This window comes from Heptranchias perlo, unplaced genomic scaffold (assembly GCF_035084215.1).
Source record: "Heptranchias perlo isolate sHepPer1 unplaced genomic scaffold, sHepPer1.hap1 HAP1_SCAFFOLD_947, whole genome shotgun sequence".
Classification (NCBI taxonomy): Eukaryota; Metazoa; Chordata; class Chondrichthyes; order Hexanchiformes; family Hexanchidae; genus Heptranchias; species Heptranchias perlo.
This window is the reverse complement of record NW_027139989.1, coordinates 54927-70673: the sequence shown is the minus strand read 5'-3', so window position 1 is coordinate 70673 and position 15747 is coordinate 54927. Positions and strand designations below refer to the sequence as shown.

The following is a 15747-nucleotide window of genomic DNA, read 5'->3' as shown; positions in this document are numbered from 1 at the left end:
TAGTGGATCAAACTATTCTTCAGAGGCTGACAATGTGACATATCTCGGGTCTTAATTGAAATTAAAAGCTCTTTCAGGGAGCGTCCTGCAGCACGCAGAGGGCCCAAATGTGAAAACAGCCTCCACGTCAGTATATTCAGTAGTCCCGTATGTAACGTCCCTCTGTCTGAATACTATTCGACTCCTTTGATTGCCTTGACAACGGTCAGTTGGAAAGATTATCTGTAATCACCAGGCATTGTTCTCTGACTATAAAGCGGTGCCTTTCATGGAATCCCACACTCACCTGACAAAGGAGAAAGCCTCCGAGAGCTTGTGATTTTCAGATAAAACTGTTGGACTATAACCTGGTGTTGTAAGATTCCTTACAGAATATCTCAAAGGCTGAAGCAGGGAGCTCCCCGGGGGTAGGGGATGGCCGTGTGTCTCGTCCAAACCCTCCCCAGGGGCGGGGACAATCTCTCAGTCTGCCGGGGTCCTCCAGCCTGTCCTGAGTGTATTTCTCTCTCTGTCTCTCTCCCAACTTTTCTCTCTCTTCAGATTCTCTTGTTTGTAACCGGGATTTGTGTTTCAGTGTTGGGGCTGAGGGATTGTCGGTGTAACTGGGAGAGGGAGTGGGAGGGAGGGGGGAGAGAGAGGGGGAGTGGGAGGAGAGGAAACTCTGGGCTCTTGCTGTGCCTTTTTAATCCCTTGCTTTTGTGTTGTAATCAATTCCCTCTCTCCCCTCAGGAAACTTTTCGATGAAATGCTGCAAGGAGATGATCCAGGAAAGAGACATTTTGTGAGAAGGAGGAGGATGAGGGGGAATCCTGGGCCAAGAATCGTTCTCTCTGCTGGGGACTGACTGACTGAGACCTTCACCGCAGCCTGGACCCGATGGGGGCCACGTGAGTCATGTCTGGGTTACTCTGGGGTCACTGGGACATTCTGGGATCACTGGGACATTCTGGGGACACTGGGGGATCACTGGGACATTCTGGGGACACTGGGGGATCACTGGGACATTCTGGGGACACTGGGGGTTCACTGGGACATTGTGCAGGAGCTGACACTGAGACACACACTGACCGTCTGACAGTGCAGCGCTCCCTCAGTACCGACCGTCCGACAGAATATCACCATCTGTTCACTGCAAGTGCAACTTTTCAGAAATAACACAAAGTGGATCAAACTATTCTTCAGAGGCTGACAATGTGACATATCTCGGGTCTTAATTGAAATTAAAAGCTCTTTCAGGGAGCGTCCTGCAGCACCCAGAGGGCCCAAATGTGAAAACAGCCTCCAAATGTTTTCTTAGTTTGAAGTTTAATTTTTGAAAAGGTCACTGACAACTCAGAAAGAAATCGTGTTAATTCTCAAGCCATTTTGGGCCCCCATGTGAAATTGTATTGTAATGGAACCACACAGACACATGGGGAAGCTCGGGTGCAAACTGATTGGAATTTGAGATTTTAATCCCATATTCATTTGTGGCACAGCTCAGCTCAATTCAAACCCAATGTCTGTGCAAGGGACACGTGTCTCCTGACTGTACAGTCTGTGTGTGTGTGTGTGTGTGTGTGTGTGTGTGTGTGTGTGTCTCAGTCTCACTGGTCTCATAACATAACTTTAAAGCAGTAAAATTAACCAGAACTTGCTCCAAAGACAAAACCGGTCCGCACCCATGAGGACGGCCTCAACCGGGATCTTGGATTCATGTCACGCTGCACGTAACCCCACCAGCGAACAAAATCTATCTGTTTTTAATATAACGGGTCATATGCTGGCTTTCTCTGCCTTCTGGATGTTTCTGCCTCTCTCTTTTCTGTTTTTATTTGTGTTGACTGTATATTCGGGGGCTCTGTAGGTAACACCTCTCTGTCTGAACACTGTGATTGCCTTGGCAACGGGCAGTTGCAAAGACTATCTGTAATCACCATGTATTGTTCTGTGATTTATAAATGCGTAGGCTTCGAGGAGTTCCTGACATTTACCTGAGGAAGGAGGAAGCCTCCAAAAGCTTGTAAATTTCAAATAAAATCGTTGGACTATAACTTGGTGTTGTAAAATTGTTTACAATTGTCAACCCCAGTCCATCACCGGCATCTCCACATCATGGCTAAAACCGATCCAGATCTTGAAGGTGTGATGATTTCCTCCTTCTCTCTGCTCTGTTGGTGGGAGGCTCATTTCCAGTCCCAGGTTTTTGTATATTCCCCATGTCTGATGGGTTGGTTCCTGTGAACAGTTTGTCAGAGAGTGTTTCACTGCCTCAGGGTGTTTACAGAGAGTGCCTCAGGGTGTTTACAGTTTTTTTCCACACCGTTCACCTGAGGAAGGAGGAAGCCTCCGAAAGCTTGTGGAATTTAAAATAAATTTGTTGGACTATAACTTGGTGTTGTAAAATTGTTTAGAATTTACAGAGAGAGAGATAAGCAGCTCCCATCCTGGTCTGAAAGACCCAGTCAATGAGAGATTTATAAACAATCCAGCCCAGTGCAGTTAAACCTTGTCCCCCATTAATCCAAACACACCATATTGTGAGCAAAATTCAATATTTCACAGGGCCAGTGAGTCCAAGACACAGATTGTACCCACCTCCCTAAACTCAACTCCTTACTGTAAAAAGTGTCTGTCAAAACACAGCCCGTTTAGGGACTGAACCCCTCAAATAACCGTTACACTCAACATTGCAATCTCTCAGTGAATCGTTCCCTTTTACCCACTGTGTACTGTACATGTACAGGAGCTAACACTGAGACACACACGGGCCGTACAGTACCTGAGTACTTTTCAATCAAGAGAAATTCAGAAAGACAACAGAGAGAGAGGGGCAGAGAGAGAGAAAAGGACAGAGAGAGAGGGGGAGAGAGTCAGAGAGAGAAAGACAGAGAGGGTGAGAGAGAGAGGAGCGAGAGGCAGAAGGAGAGAGGGGGACAGAGAGAAAGAAAAAGAGAGAGAGAGGGGCAGAGAGTGTGGTAGAGAGGCAGAGAGTGGATTGGTCCTGCCTGGTGATTTACCCATTTCCCGCGAGCAGCCAGGCCTCTCTGGGCTGTTTAATGGCTTCTCACCAGCAAGGGAGGGCCCCATCTCCCACCTCGCAATAAACTCTTTCAATCAGATGCTTCCTCTCACCCTCACACATTACCACTGTCACAAGCCGCACACCCACAACCCACAGGTCACACACACTGGCACCTATTCAACCATGACAGGCACATCACCCAAACAACCACCAGGTCCCTCACCGACACACGTCCCGTTTTCTTGCAGGGAGTCCCTCTCTCTCTGTCCCCCCTCTCTCTGTCCCCCCTCTCTCTGTCCCCCCTCTCTCTGTCCCCCCTCTCTCTGTCTTTTTCTCTCTCTGTCTTTTTCTCTCTCTGTCTTTTTCTCTCTCTGTCTTTTTCTCTCTCTGTCTTTTTCTCTCTCTGTCTTTTTCTCTCTCTGTCTTTTTCTCTCTCTGTCTTTTTCTCTCTCTGTCTTTTTCTCTCTCTGTCTTTTTCTCTCTCTGTCTTTTTCTCTCTCTGTCTTTTTCTCTCTCTGTCTTTTTCTCTCTCTGTCTTTTTCTCTCTCTGTCTTTTTCTCTCTCTCTCCCACTCTCTCTCTCTACCGCTATCTCTGTCACTCTCTCTCTCTCCCTCAGCCCTCTCACTGTCTTTTTCTCTCTCTCTCTCTGCCTCTCTCCCGCTCTCTCTCTTCCCCTCTCTCTTTGTGACTCCCTCTCTCCATCCCTCTCTCTGTCCCCATCTCTCTCTTTCTTTTTCTCTCCACCTGTCTCTCTCTCTCTCTCTCTCTCTCCCCCCCCTCGCTGCCGCTCTTCCTCTCTCTGTCCCTATCTCTCTTCCCCCTGTCTCTCTCTCTCTCTCGCTGCCTCTCTCCCTTCTCTGTCTTTTTCTCTCTCTCTCTCTCTCTCTCTATCTTTTTCTCTGTCTCTCTGTCCCTCTCTCTCCCTCTGCCTCTTTGCCCCTCTCTCTCTCTGTCTCTCTCTCTGTCTTTTTCTCTCTCTCTGTCCCTCTCACCCCTCTCTTTCTCTCTCACCCCTCCCACTCTGTCTTTTTCTCTCTCTCTCTGTCTCTCCCCCTCTCTCTCACCCCCCCCTCTCTCTGCCTCTCTCCTGCTCTCACTCTGTCTCTCTCTCTTCCCCTCTCTTTCGCTGCCTCTCTTCCTCTCTCTGTCTTTTTCTCTCTCTCTCTCTCTCTCTCTCTATCTCTCTCTGCCTCTCTCTCTGTCTTATTCTCTGTCTCTCCCCCATCCTCTGTCGTTTTCGCTCTCTCTCTCTGCCTCTTTCCCCCTCTTCCTCTGTCTCTCTCTCTCTCTGTCTTTTTCTCTGTCTCTCTGTCCCTCTCTCTCCCTCTGCCTCTTTCCCCCTCTCTCTCTGTTTCTCTCTTTCTCTGTGTGTGTCTCTCTCTCTCTGCCTCTCTCCCTCGTCTCTCCGTCCTTTTCTCTCTCTCTATCCCTCTCTCCCGCTCTCTCTGTCTTTTTCTCTCTCTATCCCTCTCTCCATCATTCTCTCTCTCTCTCTGCCTCTCTCCTCCACTCTCTCTGTCCCTCCCTCTCTCAGCCTCTCTTCTCCTCTCTCTGACCTTTTCTCTCTCTCTCTCTCCCCCTCTCTCTCTCTGTTTTATTCTCTATCTATCTGTCCCCCTCGCTTTCTCGCTGCCTATCTCCCCCTCTCCCTCTGTCTTTTTCTCTCTCTGACCTTCTCTCTCTCTCTCTCTCTCTCCCCCTCTCTCTCTCTGTCCATTTCTCTCTCTCCCCCTCTCTCTCTCTCTCTCTCGGCCTCTCACACCCTCTGACACTGAGACACACATGGGCCGTACAGTACCAGACAGGAGTGAATCGTTCCCTTTTACCCACTGTGTACTATACATGTACAGGAGCTGACACTGAGACACACACAGGCCGTACAGTACCTGAGTACTTTCCTAACAAGAGAAATTCGGAAAGACAACAGAGAGAGAGGGACAGAGAGAGAGGGGGTGAGAGGCAGAGAGAGAGAGAGAGAGAGAGAAAAAGACAGAGCGGGGAGACAGAGAGAGAGGAGGCGAGAGGCAGAGAGAGAGAGAAAAAGATGGAGACAGGGCGAGAGAGAGGCAGAGAGTGAATTGGTACTGCCTGGTGATTTACCCGATTCCTGCGAGCAGCCAGGCCTCTCTGGGCTGTTTAATGGCTTCTCAACAGCAAGGGGGGCCCCCATCTCCCACCACCAAAAAACTCTTTCAATCAGATGCTTCCTCTCACCCTCACACATTACCACTGTTGCAAGCCGCACACCCACAACTCACAGGTCACACACACTGGCAGCTATTCAACCATGACAGGCACATCACCCAAACACCCTGCAGGACCCTCACCGACACAAGTCCCGCTTTCTGGCAGGAGACCCCCTCACACTCTCTCTCCCCCTCGCTCTGTCTTTTTCTCTCACCCTCTGTTCGCTGTCTTTCTCTGCCTCTCTCCCCTCTCTGTCATTTTCTCTCTCTCTCTTTCTCTCTCTCTATCTCTCTGCCTCTCTCTGTTATTCTCTCTCTCTCCCCCCACTCTCTCTGTCTTTTTCTGTCTCTGCCTCTGTCTCTCTCTGCCTCTCTCCCTTCTCTCTGTCCCTCTCTCTCCCTCTGCCTCTTTACCCCTCTCTCTGTCTCTCTCTCTCTGCCTCTCTCGCCCTGTCTTTGCCTTTTTCTCTGTCTCTCTCTCGCTCTCTTTCTATCTCTCTCTCCATCATTCTCTCTCTCTCTCTCCTCCTCTCCCTCTCTATCCCCCTCTCTCTCTCTCGGCCTCTCTTCCCCTCTCTGACTTTTTCTCTCTCTCTCTCCCCCTCGCTCTCTTTCTCTCTCTCTCTCCCCCTCGCTCTCTTTCTCTCTCTCTCTGTTTTTCTCACGACCTATCTGTCCCCCTCGCTGTCTCTCTGCCTATCTCCCACTCTCCCGCTGTGTTTTTCGCAATCTGTCTCTCTCTCTCTCTCTCTCTCTCTCGCTGTTACTCTCTCTCTCTCTCTCTATCTCTGTCACCCTCTCTCTGTCTCGGCCTCTCACACCTTTGACACTGAGACACACACGGGCCGTACAGTACCAGACAGGAGTGAATCGTTCCCTTTAACCCACCATGTGCTGTACATGTACAGGAGCTGACACTGAGACACACAGTAACAAACTTTATATGGTATCAGGAGTTAACCCCTTACATGCTGTTTCAAGCAATACAAAAATATAAGTTAAAGAAGATGGTGGGGAGGGCAGGAATGCTGTGGACCCAATCGCTCATCTCTGCCCAGCTCCGTCATGCCAGAATATCACCATCTGTTCGAGCCCAAATTCCTCCCTTCGTTCAGTGCAAGTGCAACTTTTCAGAAATAACACAAAGTGGATCAAACTATTATTCAGAGGCTGACAATGTGACATATCTCGGGTCTTAATTGAAATTAAAAGCTCTTTCAGGGAGCGTCCTGCAGCACGCAGAGAGCCCAAATGTGAAAACAGCCTCCAAATGTTTTCTTAGTTTGAAGTTTAATTTTTGAAAAGGTCACTGACAACTCAGAAAGAAATCGTGTTAATTCCGAAGCCATTTTGGGCCCCCATGTGAAATTGTATTGTAATGGAACCACACAGACACATGGGGAAGCTCGGGAGCAAACTGATTGGAATTTGAGATTTTAATCCCATATTCATTTGTGGCACAGCTCAGCTCAATTCAAACCCAATGTCTGTGCAAGGACCACGTGTCTCCTGACTGTACAGTCTGTGTGTGTGTGTGTGTGTGTCTCAGTCTCACTGGTCCCATAACATAACTTTAAAGCAGTAAAATTAACCAGAACCTGCTCCAATGACAAAACCGATCCAGATCTTGAAGGTGTGATGATTTCCTCCTTCTCTCTGCTCTGTTGGTGGGAGGCTCATTTCCAGTCCCAGGTATTTGTCTATTCCCCATGTCTGATGGGTTGGTTCCTGTGAACAGTTTGTCAGAGAGTGTTTCACTGCCTCAGGGTGTTTACAGAGAGAGAGAAGCAGCTCCCATCCTGGTCGGAAAGACCCAGTCAATGAGAGATTTATAAAACAATCCAGCCCAGTGTAGTTAAACCTTGTCCCCCATTGATCCAAACACACCATATTGTGAGCAAAATTCAATATTTCACAGGGCCAGTGAGTCCCAGACACGGATTGTACCCACCTCCCTAAACTAAACTCAACTCCTTACTGGAAAAAGTGTCTGTCAAAACACAGCCCGTTTAGGGACTGAACCCCTCAAATAACCGTTACACTCAACATTGCAATCTCTCAGTGAATCGTTCCCTTTTACCCACTGTGTGCTGTACATGAACAGGAGCTCACACTGAGACACACACGGGCCGTACAGTACCAGACAGGAGTGAATCGTTCCCTTTTACCCACCGTGTGCTGTACATGTACAGGAGCTGACACTGAGACACACACGGGCCGTACAGTACCAGACAGGAGTGAATCGTTCCCTTTTACCCACTCTGTGCTGTACACGTACAGTACAGTTGTGGTGGTGGTTGTTGTGGTGGCCCAAACGCAAAGGCCGCCGCTCTGGCATCGCTCTGGGATCCCCGGCTGCACCCTGGCCTCACTCTGGGCTGACTGGGTGCACTCTGGGACCCCGGCATCACTCTGGGGTCACTGGGACATTCTGGGGTCACTGCGGGATCACTGGGACATTCTGGGGTCACTGCGGGATCACTGGGACATTCTGGGGTCACTGCGGGATCACTGGCGACACTCTGTCGGCCTCTTGCCGCCATCTGATAAGATGACGGCGGCGGCCATTTTTTCCAAGATGGTGGCCGTGCTTGCCGCCATTTTATCCAAGATGTCGGCCGCGCCTGCCGCCATGTTTTCCAAGATGGCGGCCGTGCTTGCTGCCATTTTTTCCAAGATGGTGGCCGCGCCGGCCGCCATTTTGTCCAATACGGACTCTGCGCTTGCCTCCATTTTGTCCAAGCTGGCTTCATTTATTATATAAATAATTGAAAAGTTTAAAATGTAAAATAAATAACTCAATATTTTAATTCATTAAATAAATAATGAATTGCTTATTTTATTATATCAATAATCAAATTGTTTTCAAGTGTTTAATTTATTATATGAATACTTCAAATGTTTCATTTATTATAAAGTGAATTCAATAGTTTAAATTATTCGATTGATTAATTTATTATGTAAATAACCGAGTTTAATTTATTGTATAAAAAATTCAACAGCTAAATTTATTATGTAAATAGTTCAATTGTTTAATATTTTATAAATAATTCAAGCGTTTAATTTTTATGTAAATTATTGAATTGTTTAATTTATTATATGAATAATTAAATTGATATATTTGATAAATAATTCAGTAGTTTAATTATATAATTGAAGTGTATAATTTACTATATAAATAGCTCCGTTTAATTTATTGTATAAATAATTCAATTTGTGAATTTATTATACAAATAAACAAGTGTTTAATTTATTATATGAAGCATTCAAGTGTATAATTTATTACGTAAATACTTCATTTGTTTAATTTATTATCTAAATAATTCAACTGTTTCATTTATTATATAAATAATTCAATAGTTTAATTCATTATATAAATAATCATTTGTTTAATTTCTTACATAACTACGTCAGTTGTTAAATTAAACTATTGAATTATTTTCATAATAAATTAAATATCCAAATCATTCAATAGTTTAATTTATTATATAATAATGCATGTCTAATTTATTATATAAAAAAATCAATTGTTTAATTTATTATATAAATAATTCAAGTGTTAAATTTATTCTATGAAGAAACAATGGTTTAATTCATTATACAAATAATTTGTGTTTAATTTATTATATAAATAATTCAACAGCTTAATTTATTACATAAATCACACAAGTGTTAAATTTATTATATAAATAACCAATTATATTGTTTAGTTTATTATATAAATAATCCAAGTGTTAAAATTATTATATAAAGAGGTCAAGTGTTTAAATTGTATAATTAATTCACAGGTTTAACTTATCATACAAAGATTCAAGTGTTTATTTAATCATATTAATAATCCATTATTTAATTTATTGAATGAAGAATTTCAAAACGTTATTCATTATATAAATAATCAAGTGTTTCATTTATTATATAAATAATCAAGTGTTTCATTTATTATATAAATAATCAAGTGTTTCATTTATTATATAAATAATCAATTGTTGACTTTATTACATAAAGAAGTCTCGTGTTTAATTTATTATATAAATAATTCACCTAAATATTGAGTTCTTTATATAATAAATTAAACGAAGGAATATTTATATAATGAATTAAACTATTGAATTATTTCTATGATAAATTAAACACTAATTTTTTATGTAATAAATTAAAGAATTGATTATTTAATGAATTGAACTATTCAATTATTTATGAAATGAATTGAATGATTGAATTATTTAGAAAATAAATTAAACACTTGAATTGTCTGCTTCCAATGTCTTTGTTTTTCGGCCTGATATTAAGATCATCAATGGCGGCTGCATCACCCAGCATGCAGCGCGGTTCAGATTGTGCCCTATCTGAATCAGTGGAGCCCGGTGCGCAGGCGCAGTAGTGACTCATTATCGGTCAGTGTGTCCTGAGCATGCGCGGCCAGTCGAGGCTGCGGGAGGAGCGCGTTCGGTGCAGGTCAGAGGATCGGAGCAAGAGGCTCAATAAACCCCGGGGCCCGGGTCCGGGCTCAGGCCCAGGCTCAGGCTTTACAAACCCCGAGTGCGGCCCCAGACCCGAATATAAAACAGTGAACATTATCCCCCCCTCACTACCCGCCGGGAAATGAAGGGGAAATGGGGATCGGTCAGGGAGCGTCTGTAAATGAAGGAGAAATGGGGATCGGTCAGGGAGCGTCTGTAAATGAAGGAGAAATGGGGATCGGTCAGGGAGCGTCTGTAAATGAAGGAGAAATGGGGATCGGTCAGGGAGCGTCTGTAAATGAAGGAGAAATGGTGATCGGTCAGGGAGCGTCTGTAAATGAAGGAGAAATGGGGATCGGTCAGGGAGCGTCTGTAAATGAAGGAGAAATGGTGATCGGTCAGGGAGCGTCTGTAAATGAAGGGGAAATGGGGATCGGTCAGGGAGCGTCTGTAAATGAAGGAGAAATGGTGATCGGTCAGGGAGCGTCTGTAAATGAAGGAGAAATGGAGATTGGTCAGGGAGCGTCTGCAAATGAAGGGGAAATGGGGATCGGTCAGGGAGCGTCTGTAAATGAAGGAGAAATGGTGATCGGTCAGGGAGCGTCTGTAAATGAAGGAGAAATGGAGATCGGTCAGGGAGCGTCTGCAAATGAAGGGGAAATGGTGATCGGTCAGGGAGCGTCTGTAAATGATGGAGAAATGGTGATCGGTCAGGGAGCGTCTGTAAATGAAGGAGAAATGGTGATCTCTATATCTTCAGTCATCCAGGGAGCTCTAGCTTTGGATGCTGTTCCTTTCCTCCTCGTGGGAATTTGTCCACTCTGTACCCAAACCAACTCCTCCTTGAAGGCCTCCCACTGTTCAATTACTGTTCTGCCTGCCAATTTTTGATTCCAATCCACCTGGACAAGATCCCTTTTTAACTCACTGGAATTTGCCCTCCTCCAGTTAAGTATTTTCACATTTGACTGTCCCCTGTCCTTTTCCATAACTGTTCTAAACCGAATGAGATTATGATCACTGCTGCCCCACTGAAACATGCTCCACCTGCCCCACTTCATTCTCCACACCGAGCCCACTGCTGCTCTCACACTCACTCACTCTCTCACCCTTTCACTCATGGTTTTGGGCCACTGAAAGATGATGCGATGGGTTTGGATTTCAGCACAGGGAGGAGGGAGAGTGTGTGGGACGGAGATTTACAGCTTTGAGGAATGAGAGAGGAAATAATGTTCCATAGAAAGTAGAGTTATCTGATCTGAATTTCTATCCTGCAATTACAGTGATAACTTTTATAAACTCCTTTTACAGGGGAGGATTTACAGAGGGAAACTCAAACCAAAGATCACGTCAAGATCTGACAGAGTCACTCGATTCATCAGGACCTGAATATCATCGGCCTTTGAATGTTGAAGGAGAAATGTTTGTCTGTTCTATCCGTGGGAGAAGATTTCAAACATCAGTGTGAGTGGAAAAGCACCGAGACACACACACGAGTGAGAGTGTTCCAGTGCACTGATTGTGGAAAGAGCTTTAACCAGTTGCACAGCCAGAAAAAACATCGCACCATTCACAGCGGGGAGAAACCGTACACGGGTTCTGTGCTTGGACGAGGCTTCAACTGATCGTCCAACCTGGAGAGACACAAGGACACCCAGACCATGGAGAAACCGTGGAAATGTGGGGACTGTGGGAAGGGATTCAATTACCCTTCAGAGCTGGAAACTCATCGACGCAGTCACACTGGGGAGAGGCCGTTCACCTGCTCCGTGTGTGGGAAGGGATTCACTCAGTCATCCGACCTGCTGAAACACCAGCGAGTTCACACTGGGGAGAGACCTTTCAAATGTTCTGACTGTGAGAAGAGATTTAAAAGCAAAATTGAACTGCTGAGACACCAACGCACCCACACTGGGGAGAGGCCGTTCACCTGCTCCGTGTGTGGGAAAGGATTCACTCAGTCATCCAACCTGCTGACACACCAGCGAGTTCACACTGGGGAGAGACCTTTTAAATGTTCTGACTGTGAGAAGAGGTTTAAAAGCAAATTTAATCTGCTGAAACACCAACGCAGTCACACTGGGGAGAGGCCGTTCACCTGCTCCGTGTGTGGGAAAGGATTCACTCAGTCATCTGCCCTGCTGACACACCAGCGAGTTCACACTGGGGAGAGACCTTTTAAATGTTCTGACTGTGAGAAGAGGTTTAAAAGCAAATTTAATCTGCTGAAACACCAACGCACTCACCAGCGAGTTCACACTGGGGAGAGGCCGTTCTCCTGCTCTGTGTGAAAGAAGAGATTCACTCGGTCATCCCTCCTTCTGTCACACCAGCGAGTTCACACTGAAGAGAGACCTTTAAATGTTCTGACTGTGAGAAAAGATTTAAAATCAGAAATGATCCGCTGAGACATCGACGCACTCACACTGGGGAGAGACTGTTCACCTGCTCCGTGTGTGGGAAGGGATTCACGAATTCATCCCACCTTCTGAAACATCCACTTGTTGACACTATTGAGTGACCTTTTAACTCAGTGACTGTGAGAAGAGCTTTAAAAGCAGAAATGAACTGCTGACACATCAACGCATGCCCATTGGTTGAGAGACTGTTCACCTGCTCCGTGTGTGGGAAGGGATTCACTCAGTCATCACATGTGCTGAGACACCAGCGAGTTCACATATGACTGCAGGGGTTGGATTCTGCTGTTAATCCCATCCAGGACTGAACCATGTTCATTCTGACAGTTGGGGTTTGTTTCTCCTGATGTTCATCACCCCGATAACTGGGCTGGAGTTTAATATTCAGGATATTTGTGAAATAAATCAGCTTTGTTTTAAACACCTTGTTGTAGATTTTGGTCTTTCCCACCTGAGTGTTTAACATCACCTGACTGGAGCTCAGAAAGGACAATCTGGGGGGAGGATCGTCCGGTGGGAACAGAACTTCAGCCTGGACACAGTCCTTCAGGGCCACACTGAGAGGGGCAAACGGCACTTTGGTCTTTCTCGTCTCTCTTCACTGACAGCAAAGTCACCGTGCGGCGTCCAGTTTAAAAATGACAGTGGTCATTATTCGATGAAGATTTAACCTGTTTGTGTGACAGTCCTGAGTCTACCATTTAAGGCAGGCGTTGACTCATTTAAAATAAACCTGTTAAAAATAAATGGGTTAAAGTCTGAATTAAAATAGCAGAGGGAGGAGTTCACAGGAGCCTGTTAACTGCTGGTACAATTATACAACAGTCATTCGATCTCCAGATAAAGAAGGACCTGCAGTGTGTTCCAGAATTCCCGGTTTTATTGATGTGTGCGTGTTAGACACCAGGATCACTAAAAATACACGATCCGGACCATCCACAGGGTGGGGGCGATCCCGACAGTTACTCTGGGATCACTCCCACTGCGGAACTCCACCACTGACCCTGCTGAAGGTTGCAGGCTCAGGGAGTGGGGCCTCCAGGAGTGGACTGTGAGAAAGCTGACAAAGATATGCTGAGGTACCAGAGGAATCCTTACTAAGGAACCGTCTGGGTCTCAGTGTGGGTCTCGCGGTGAATGATTCCTGACTCCCCGAACTGTCTTACATTTAACCCAGATCGGATCAGGATGAATTCAGTTTACAGGAGAATTGGGTCAAATATCACCCACAATCGAGGGAGACAAAAGCAGCCATTAGAGAAGCTCAGAGATCTTTGGAAAAGAAGATGGTGCCCAATTCTGAGAATAATAGCAAATGTCTTTCCAGCTACGTCAGGAGTCAGAAGACCATTAAAGATGCTTTAGGGCCACTGAAAGACAGTTCAGGACAGATTCCCGGGCTATGGCAGAGCTGTTGAATGATTATTTCTCATCAGTCTACACTCCTGTGGATGAGGCTCAGATTCCAGCTGTGGGATGTGCTGTCAACAATAACATCATAAATATTAAAATAGAATGGGATGTCACTTTGGATAAAATATGAACTCTCAAAATGCATTGTGCTCCAGGTCCAGATGATATCCACCCCCGGGTGTTTAAAGAGATGGGACGGGTGCTCTGTGAGCCCCTTGCCTGTATCTTCAACAGCTCAAGAGTCAGGGATTGTCCCCTGAGATAGGAAGGGAGCTCACGTAGTTCCCATTTTCATTGAAGGGTCAAATCAGAGCCGGGGAATGACAGGCCCATCAGTGTAACCTCGATCAGAGGGAAGATGCTTGAAGGGATCCTAAGAGATGCTGTTTATGATCACGGGGAAAGAGAAGGAGCCATTAGAGATACTCAACACGGCTTCTGGGAAAGAAAATGGTGTCTTACAAACTTGCTTGAGTTTTTTGAAGAAGTTGCTGGGTTAGTGGATGAGGGTAATCCGGTTCACATTGTCTATCTCAGGGATGTCAAACTCATTTCCTGTGGTGAACCTGACCCGATATCCTGGCACTTGGCCTGGGCCACATTCAGCAAAAGTTATTAAACTAGAAATAGATGAAGATGAACTGTATTGGTATTTACTTACATTTAGATTTTATTTACAGCTACTGCTGCTCCCGATACCTGGCACCTCTGAGCTTGAACTATTGCACCAACATTTAGAGTAAATGACTGGGCTGAGGCCTGTTTTGGATAAAAACATGAGGACCACTTGTCATTACAGAACTGTGTGCCCCAAACACTAACCGTGGAAGTGAATTCCACAGACTGCCTACTCCCTATGTAAAGAAGTTTCTCTTGACTACTGCTCTAAAACAGAGAGTGGGGTTAATTGTAGCGACTCACACTGTATAAGGTGGAAAGTGGGGCTCCACAAGGATTGGTTCTGGGACCACTGTTCACAATTCACATCAATGAATTGGACTCGGGAATCGGAAGTACAATTTCAAAATTTACAGATGACACCAGATTGGCGGGGTGGGGTGGAGTTTGGATAATATTGATGAAGATTGCGACCAAATACAAAATACATTAATAAACTTGCAAAATGGGTGTATAATTGGCCAATGAATTTTAATGCAGATGACAGTGAAGTGGAGCATTTTGGTAGCAAGAATTTGGAAATTGTGCCCTGTATCCCCAAGTCCAAGTCATTAATGTATATCAAGGAAAGCAGTGGTCCCAGCACCGACCCCTGGGGAACACCACTGTACACCTCCCTCCATTCCGAAAAACAACCGTTCACCACTACACTCTGTTTCCTGTTATTTAGCCAATTCTGTATCCATGCTGCTACTGCCCCTTTTATTCCATGGGCTTCAATCTTGATGACAAACCCATTATACGGCACTTTATCTGACACCTTTTCGAAGTCCATACACACCACATTAACTGCATTGCCCTCATCTACTCTCTGTTACCTCATCAAAAAACTGTATCAATTTAATTAAACACGATTTGCCTTTAACAAATCCGTGCTGGCTTTCCCTAATCCTTGTCCAATTGACTGCTAATTCTGTCCCGGATTATCGTTGCTAGAACTTTCTCCACTACCGAGGTTAAACTGACTGGTCAGTAGTTGCTGGATTTTTTCTTTCACCCTTTCTTGAACAGGGGTGTAACATTTGCAATTCTCCAGTCCTCTGGCATCACCCCCATTTCTAAGGATGTTTGGAGGTTTTTTGCCAGTACCTCTGCAATTTCCACCGTTACTTCCCTCAGCAACCGAGGATGCATCCCATCCGGACCAGATGACGGATCTACTTTAAGTACAGTCAGCTTTTCCAGTACCTCCTCTTTATAAATTTTTAGCCAATCCAGTGTCTCTACAACATCTTCCTTTACTGACACTCTGGCAGCGTCTTCTTCCTTGGGAAAGACAGATGCAATGTATTTATTTAGTACCTCCGCCATGCCCACTGCCTCCCACTGCTACTAATTTGTTATAATCTGGGCCAGTGGTGCAATGGATAACGCATTAGGTTCGATTCCTACCTGGCTTAGATTTTTTTATGCAATATGTTATGGCCTTCAATACCTTGCAAGCTGTCCTACTTGGTGGTGCTGCCTGGCTCCATACCTGGTAAGTGCCTTCTCAGTGCAGCAAGCAGTGCATCAGTGTCATAATCTGAAGGGCTTGAATTCAATCTTCAGAGAAGGCATCAAGGATTACGAAGCTTTTTTTCCATC

At 45.2% G+C, this 15747-nt stretch overlaps 1 protein-coding gene across 3 annotated transcripts; it reads left to right on the top strand.

Annotated features, from left to right (window-relative positions):
- Nucleotides 1-7: 7 nt before the first annotated feature.
- On the top strand, nucleotides 8-12490 carry LOC137319948 (zinc finger protein 79-like). 3 transcript variants are annotated; one of them, XM_067981821.1, is made up of 3 exons: nucleotides 8-126; nucleotides 730-887; nucleotides 10964-12490. In XM_067981821.1, the coding sequence occupies exon 3, from the start codon at nucleotides 11314-11316 to the stop codon at nucleotides 11941-11943; it is 630 nt and encodes a 209-aa protein (XP_067837922.1). In that variant the 5' UTR covers nucleotides 8-126; nucleotides 730-887; nucleotides 10964-11313; the 3' UTR covers nucleotides 11944-12490. The 3 variants fall into 3 exon arrangements, with proteins under 3 accessions (XP_067837922.1, XP_067837924.1, XP_067837923.1); XM_067981823.1 differs by having other exon boundaries at nucleotides 8-147; XM_067981822.1 differs by having other exon boundaries at nucleotides 120-204.
- The last annotated feature ends 3257 nt before the right edge of the window (nucleotides 12491-15747 follow it).

Coding starts and splice junctions, on each gene's coding strand:
- LOC137319948 (XM_067981821.1), top strand. CDS start 11,314: ATGGAGAAACCGTGGAAATGTGGGGACTGTGGGAAGGGATTCAATTAC.